The sequence below is a fragment of the Lygodium microphyllum genome, chromosome 18 (genome assembly GCF_053477565.2).
Source record: "Lygodium microphyllum isolate KBCC chromosome 18, Lygodium_microphyllum_v1.1.10, whole genome shotgun sequence".
Classification (NCBI taxonomy): domain Eukaryota; kingdom Viridiplantae; phylum Streptophyta; class Polypodiopsida; order Schizaeales; family Lygodiaceae; genus Lygodium; species Lygodium microphyllum.
The window spans coordinates 65,979,543-65,988,128 of NC_141152.1; the positions used below are offsets into that span (position 1 = coordinate 65,979,543).

Sequence of the window (8,586 nt, forward strand, 5' to 3'; positions counted from 1 at the left end):
ATTTCAAGATTGGGGACACCTTTCTATATAGGAGATGTTCTTTTATCTCAAGATTGTGCTGATGTACGTGAATGAAGATCGACATGGCATGGCCTTTAGACAATGTATGGTTGGTACTTGGTGAGCGTCATGTGTGCATGATAGCACTCATGTGTAACGTACATATATTCTTTCGTGCATTTAGGGTTTGTGGTTGCGAATGTGAGTTGGTAAGTTAGTGTGTCTTATGGGATTTACACCAATAAGTATTTCGAGACTGGGGATATCTTTCTGTATAGGACATGTTCTTTTCTCTCAAGATAGTGAAGATGTACATGATTGAAGATCCATTGGCAGGGCCTTTAGGCAATGCGTGGTTGGAAGTTGGTGAGTGCCATGCGTGCATGATAATACTCATGTGTAGCGTACATATATTCTTTCGCGCGTTTAGGGTTTGTGGTTGCGAATGTGAGTTGGTAAGTTATTGTGTGTCGTGTGGGATTGGCACCAATCAGTATTTCGAGACTGGGGATACCTTTATGTATAGGAACATGTTCTTCACTCTCAAGAAGGTTGTGAATATGTCTATCACTTATGTCTTGACGTTTGGTGTAGCCATGGAACAAAGCGAAGCCATAGGAGATATTCTCGATGTAGTGCTTTCGACTCCATTGAATGTAGTGGATTCAGTTGAATTAAACAAAATGGCAACAACATCATCTCTTCGGCGCTTGCCAGCTTGGGTTCATTCGCATGGGTATGGAAGATAGTTTTGTTAATTGTGATTACGTCAAAGTGCTACTATTTATATTTTTGGAGATGATTGTTTATATGTTTCATTGCAGCCAACATATGAGCTCTAATAGAATGAATGTGCGAAAAATGAAAGAGGTGGCAAGGGGACAAGAGATACATGTTGCTAAATGTACAAGAGCTGCAAAGATTCGAAGAAACACAAGGGCTACTTCGGGTGCTTCGGACTTTAAAAAACTTGAGGCCAAGATGAATGAGTTGATGGAAATGCAGACGAGTTTATGTACGCGTGTTGATAGTGCGCTTGCCATGTACTCAACGGAGTTACATGAACAGGCTAAAGGTCTGTATGGTGTTGTCAGCAAGACCAAACACACGCAGGGTGTTCTCCAGCAAGTGTCGACTGATCTGGGTGGTGAAGTAAGGGCACTTTCAGCAATTATTTCTGAGACAAGCAGATTAATGAATCTGCTGGTGAACGATATGTGGGCTTCCGTTTGGGGGCTTGGAGATGACAATGAACCTGTGATCTGCCAGAGGGGTTGTCGGTTGCCGTTCTTGCAGTTTCAAATGAATGTTAGTAGGTTTAATACTTTGTTGCAACAATTGAGCCGTCAGATGAACGGTCGCATGTAAGGAGACTATGTATATGCAAAAATTGCTTAGGGTGGAACTTATAGGTTCAGATTGTGTTGCGTATTTTAAAGTGCATGGGCTAGCACTTTTTATGATAATATTTGCTTCTTTTTTGTAAAGCCTACATGAAAAGTGCTAAGATGTGTAACACTTTTGATATAACAAAGCGTATTTGAGTAAAATGTATCAAGTTATGTATGACGTGATGTCTCTTTCTTGATATTTATATGGAGCAGATTTGATACTCCAAGGATGGTTGGTATATTTAGATTTGATATATTGTGTACATCGAATGTACGCAATACATTTAGTTTAGAAATCAAACCATGCCTTTGATAAAGTGTATTGATAGTCGTTTCTGCAGTTGCATGTTTACTTTCTTTTGTTAATTACCAAGGTTACTTCTATCTTAGCCACCAGGCTCTCTCTCTCTCTCTCTCTCTCTCTCTCTCTCTCTCTCTCTAATGGACTGGTGTAGTGTCTTTTTAGACAGATACATTGACTAGGTTGTAGTGGTTTTGTGTCTTGATATTTAATCTTAAATTTACATATTTATATATTAAATGTGTGTATACGTTGATAATAGGTTTTGTGGCTAAGTGATCAATATGGGGTGTTCGCATCGAGCAACTGGGAGAGACTATGTGTTGCGTGTTCGTAGGGACATGCTTACTTCCACGAGGTATGAGCGACGACAGGTTGCTAGACTCAGGGCTCGGAAAGGATTTTTAGATCATGGTAGATCCATTCAAAGAGACATTGAAAACCATTCGTTCCATGAGGAGATTCTAAATGGTCATTGTGAACTAGGCCAACCACAGTTTGGTATAGATGTGGCTAATGCTTTGCCATCATCGGATAGAGCCATTAGGGGATTTCAAGCCCAGCGACAGTTTGGTGTGGATTTGACGAATGCTTTGCCATTAGTGGGTGGTTGCAATGGTCTTAATCATGTGAGTCACATGTTAATAATGCTTCAATGTCTATGTGCCAACATGGGGGAAATCTTAGTGAAGTCGTTTGTGAGAGTGTGTCTCACCGTGTTGAATTTGTAAATGGGGATAATGAGCCAGTTGAACAGCATGTTGGTTTAGATTTTGGAAATCACCACAATGTGGAAAATTCTGGGGCTAATGAGTCACGTGTTCATAATATTGCTGTTTTTGATCCCCAAAGTGGTGGATTGTGCTCCATTTTAAATGCTTTGCCTGCAACGGATGTTCACCTGGCAATGTCAATACTACTATTTCAAGAGCCGGATGTGCATTCCATGGGGAGTCTTTGTTTGATGTGTGAAAGGTGTTCAGCTAAGTTGTGGAGATGCGAGACTCGGGTTCAAGGGTCGATTTTGTTTGGAAGACACTATTGTCGAAATGGAAAAGTAATGTTGCCGCCATTGCAACATCCACCGCAGCCATTGCATGATTTGTTGCATGGTATGCACCCTCAGAGTAGGATATTTAAAAACAACATACGAGCATACAACAGCGCTCTTGCATTTGTATCACTCGGAGCTAATGTTGATGAGCTACCCGTTATCGGGAATGGTTACACCTTTAGAGTGCATGGCTCTGTTTATCACTGTATAGGTACTTTGCTTCCTGATGTGCAACGTCAAGAAAGGCCAAGATTTGCACAATTGTATGTTTATGATACCGAGCATGAGTTGCTTAATAGACTGGGGGTTATGCATGATTTATTACCAAACTTGCTAGGGGAGCTTCAATGTATGATGCATCGACACAACATATATGCATGTGCTTTTAGGTCAGTGGGTTTGCAATTGCAAAATAATCCCGTGCATGAACTAAGAATGAGTATTTTTGGTATTCAAAGAACCAGTAAACAATACTCTGCTCCTGCAGCAACTGAGGTTGCAACTATCATGCCAGGGCAGGGTGACGAGGGTACTCTTGATCGTCGGGATATTCATGTTTACACTCGGGGTGGTCGATGTGTTGCTATTTCAAACTTGCATAGGGCATATATGCCAATGCTATATGTTCTCCTTTTTCCTATGGGGGATGATGGTTGGCATGTAAAGGTTCCCTACAGTAATGTTAGTGTTCCTGTTAATATATATGAATTGTCCAATAAAAATTGTGTTACCCAGATGCAGTTTTATGCATTTCGTCTTCAAGTGCGTGAAGATACTGAGGTGTGCATATTGTGTGCTGGTCGACTATTGCAGCAATTTATTGTTGATGCTTATTGTAGTATAGAGCAATGCAGGTTAACTTGGTGTCGCCAGAATCAATCAGTGTTACGATCGGAGGCCTATAAAGGCTTGGCAGACATGGTGGGGGCAAACGATGATGGAACAATACCGATTGTTGGTGCCTCTGTTGGCAAGAGGATAGTTTTACCGTCGTCATTCATAGGTGGACCAAGGCACATGTATCAATTATATCAGGATGCCATGGTTATAGTGCAATGTAAGGGAAAACCTGACCTTTTTATAACAATGACATGCAATCCAAAGTGGTTGGAGATTACTAATGCTTTATTGCCTAGGCAAAGTGCTTATGATCGTCCGGATTTGACTGCTCGCGTGTTTCATAAAAAGCATGCTAATTTGATGTGTACGTTGTTGCGGAAGGATCTCTTTGGAAAGGTTACTGGCTATGTTACTGTGATTGAATTCCAAAAGAGGGGGCTACCACATTCTCATACTTTGCTAATTTTAGAGTCGTCTTTCAAACCTTCTGAAGCATGTCACTACGATAGACTGGTTTGTGCTGAGTTACCCAATAGAGTTAAGTTTCCAGCCTTATTTGAGACAATTTCAAAGTGTAACATTCATGGCCCTTGCGGAGGATTGAACCCCAAGAGTCCCTGTATGGACAAGGGTAGATGTACTAAAGATTACCCGCGAAAATTAGTGGGCATGACGACAGTTGATAGTTCTGGCTATCCCGTTTATCGAAGACGAGATGATGGAAACTCTGTGATCATAAATGGTAATGTTATTGATAATCGATGGATTGTTCCATATAATCCATTCTTGAGTAAAAAATACAATGCACACATAAATGTAGAGGTTTGCTCGACAATTACAGCTGTGAAGTATTTGTATAAGTATGTGTACAAGGGGCATGATCGTGCAACCGTCAAATTTTCTGTTGGGGTTGATTCAATCCGGAATGGTGGCGATGCTCACGAGGTGGACGAGATACAAAGTTATTTGGATGCACGATATGTTTCTGCCTCTGAGGCATGTTGGCGGATCTATGATTATGCATTGCACGATGAAAAGCCTGATATACGTCTGCAGGTACACTTACCTGGTGAGAACTATGTGGTGTTTCGGGATACAGATAGTATACTAGATGTTGTGCAGAATGAAGACCTCCAGAAAACTACTCTTACTGAATGGTTTGTGTGCAACCACATTCATCCAGAGGCTAGGACTATTCATTATCAAGACTTTCCAGTGTATTGGGTGTGGAATGCACGACATAAGATGTGGACTAGAAGGAAGCGTGGGAATACATGTGGTCGGATGTATTTTGTGGCGTCTACCTGTGGTGAGCTCTACTATTTGCGGATGCTTGTAACAGAGTGTCGGGGATGTACTTCTTTTGAAGATTTGCGTACTGTTGATAGCGTGATCTGTGATACTTTTAGGAATGCTTGCATTGCAAGGGGCATGTTGGAGAGCGATGATGAATATGTTGTGTGCTTAGAGGAAGCTGCCTCTGTGCAAACTGGTGCTCAACTCCAAACTTTATTTGTTGCAATTTTGGTCTTTTGTGAGCCAGCTCGGCCTGGCCATCTATGGGAAAGATTTATGGTGCCAATGGTAGAGGATATCATGTATAGATTGCAGTTACAGCACCTGCACGCCTCTCTTGGTGTTCTGCAGCATGAGGCATCTAACATGGCTTTGTTGCATCTACAAGACCTTTTACGTCATGTAGGACGAAGACTTTGTGATTTTGATGGGTTGCCTGAACCTCATCAACCAAAATCACAACTGCATGCTAACCCTCTTTTGCAAGATGAATATGCATACAACATATCAGAACAACATAGGGTTTCTGAATCCATGGAGAGAATGTTGAATGAAGGACAAAGAATTGCCTTCGGTGCAGTCATGGAAGCTGTTGATATAGATACTGGGGATGTATTCTTTTTGGATGGTCCTGGTGGATCTAGGAAGACTTTCCTATACAAATGTTTGCTTGCGAAGGTACGTAGTGGTGGTCGCATAGCATTGGCAACAGCATCATGTGGCATTGCTGCCTTGCTTTTGCCAGGTGGTCTTACAGCTCACTCGCGGTTTAAAATCCCAGTAGAATTAAATAATCGATCCACTTGCAATATTCCTGTTCAAAGTGACCTTGCTCGGTTATTGAGACAAACAAGCCTTATTTTGTGGGATGAGGCTCCTATGACCCATCGACATGCCTTCGAAGCGGTTGATAGAACTCTAAGAGATGTTATGAGCTATGATAAGCCATTTGGTGGAAAAGTTGTTTTGTTTGGGGGGGATTTTAGACAAGTCTTGCCTGTTTTGATAAAGGGAACACGTGAGGATATTGTTAATGCTGCATTGTGTTACTCTGATTTGTGGCGTTACATAAGGGTGCTAAGGCTATCTGGCAATATGCGAGTGTCGACAGCTGGTAGTGTGGTGGACAATGGGTTCATCTATTGGATTCAAGGAATAGGGGATGTAGTGGGTGTTACCGAAAGTTGTGATAAGTTGTGTCCCACCTGGCATGATATTAAAAGGACACTCTATCAAAACACTGATTGATAGTGTCTACAGTGACGTGTCCAATGTGGGTGACTACACGTCGTATTTTAGTGAGCGATCTATACTTGCCTCGCGGAATACAGAGGTGGCTACTTTGAATGATTATGCATTGCAACTAATGCCAGGGGAGGTCAGGCAGTACTATAGTGCAGATTCAATTGCAGAGACCGAAGACTCATTTTTGTACTCTGTTGAGTATTTAAATACATTAGACCTTGGAGGTGGATTTCCTCCTAATTTATTGCTGCTGAAGATAAATGCACCTATTATTCTTCTTAGAAACCTAAATCCAGGAAGGGTATGTGTAATGGTACGCGATTGATATGTAGAGCTTTCAATAGGAAAGTGATAGATGCTCAGATAATAACAAGGGCAAATGTGGGCGAACGAGTTTTTATTCCCCGTATTACTTTTGTTTCGAATGCTACACATTTGCCATTTACTATGAAGCGGAGACAGTTTCCCATCCGGTTGGCATTCGCTATGACAATCAACAAGTCACAGAGGCAGACTTTGTTCATTGTTGGGCTTTATCTAAAGGCACCAGTATTTACACATGGTCAACTGTATGTTGCATTTTCAAGGGCAAAATCTTCGCATGGTGTGAAAGTGCTATTGGGTGAAGAGCATGGGGGTATGACCACAAACATTGTATACAAGGATGCTCTCCGAAAGGTGCAGTAATGTGCATTACTTTCTTTGCGGAGATGTAGTTATTGACGACCATGTAGGGACATTGGTTTTGCATAAATATGACCATGCAAGGACGTTGGTTTTACATATGTGTGAATTGCTCTCTATGCCCTGTTTGGTTGGCATATACTCTTGGAAGTATAATTTTTTCATATTTCACTATTCATTTAACTTTTGCAAATGCCTATCCTAGAGTGGCACTATTACCCAGCTTCTGACTATCAAAAGGAGCTGCAATGCACATTACTCACTATAGCTCCTGATAATATCATAAGGACACTTGCAAGGGTCATCGAGCATTTATATGATGATGTTAATATCGACATCAAGCTCCCAGTTTTTATTGAAGTTGTACATTGTGGATACACACAATGTTTTCGGGTGCATATGTACGAGGTTGACCATAAGAAGAGATTTCAACACTCCCATACAGATAAGATACCGAGGCATTGGTTTAAGTATGGGTTCAAAGATTTGGGTTGTTTTGTGACACTGCATCAACGTTTGTCAGTACCTACGGAGTGGTTCACAAATGTTCGACCAGGTATTATTATTGTTGGGATGGAATGATCTTTGTTAGTTGTTCCATGCACTTATATTGTAATTTTTGTTCTAATGCAGGTGGTGAAGAGAGAGATAGGACCGTTGCATCGCCCATGCGATTACCAATGGAAACTGTGGAATCGTTCCATGCTTCACCTTCACATATTTTGCTCAAGGAGGAAGATTTTGTTAATGATTCCTCGAAGAAAATGAAGATTTCTTTCCATTAGGCGTCTTTAAGACATTGTCTTTTTTTGTAGGCATCGGCCATTTGCCTATGGTACTTGGAAACACGTCGGTGCCTTATGCTTGGCCTTTGTGGCTTCGTTTTGACTAGGTCTCTTATAGAAATTATTTTTGTGGTGCTTGGTCTCTACCTCAATTATGACCCGCTTTAGTGTAACATTGTTATTCCACGTACTTACTTATACGGTTGCATTGCTGATGTGATTACCAATGGAAACTATGGAAGCATTCCCGGCTTCGCCTTCTCATGTTTTTGTCAACGAGGAAGATTTTGTTAATGATTAGTAAAAAAGCTTTGTTTCTATTAGGCATCTTCCAGACATTGAACAGATTTTGAAAGAGGAACAAATTTTGTTCAATGTGACGTCCCTTTGTGGACAATTGCATTTGTTGTAAGACCAGTCGCTCGAAATGCGTACAGCATACTCGTAGAGCATTTTCTCATGGCGATTCAAGCTCTTATGGAGGTAGACCGAGTTTCAGTGGGATCTTACCTTTCTATTTATAATCTAACTACTCTATCCTTTATGGTGGTAGTACTTTACTTGCAGGTGGAAGTTTGTGACGTGAATCATTTAAGTTCTGATATTTGAGTTTCGTTCACGTTGCCACATTGACTTGCTCTTTGTGTCTCCTGGGGTACTTTATCTTAGTCACAGGGTTCCTGGGAACCATTCTCCGTTGTTCATTCCGCTTGCGAGCTATCCTATCTATGCATAGAAAAAATGCTGGCATGGCTCTTGCTCAATCTCTCGTAATAATTGAAGGGGAGTCGCGCCCTTGATGCATTTTTGGGGGGGGGGGGGGGGGGGGAGAGCAAGGTGGAAGAGTTTAGGGAGCCGTAGGAAAGTATGGACTCCAAAAGGGCCTTTTAGCTTAGGAGTTAATCACTTTTCTAAGCAAGAGGATTGTGACATGGATCGATGAGAGAGGGGGTGGTGTGCACATTTTATCCACTTCCTTTTCTACCTTTG

The 8,586-nt window shown here is 41.4% G+C and overlaps 1 protein-coding gene across 1 annotated transcript; it reads left to right on the forward strand.

The window, feature by feature from the left end:
• The first annotated feature begins 596 nt into the window (after nucleotides 1–596).
• Nucleotides 597–6,814, forward strand: LOC148020973 (uncharacterized). The gene is made up of 8 exons (XM_087698194.1): nucleotides 597–736; nucleotides 825–1,308; nucleotides 3,413–4,000; nucleotides 4,460–5,015; nucleotides 5,289–5,996; nucleotides 6,106–6,325; nucleotides 6,460–6,600; nucleotides 6,715–6,814. Exons 1-8 carry the CDS (start codon nucleotides 597–599, stop codon nucleotides 6,812–6,814), a joined length of 2,937 nt encoding a protein of 978 aa, XP_087554320.1.
• The last annotated feature ends 1,772 nt before the right edge of the window (nucleotides 6,815–8,586 follow it).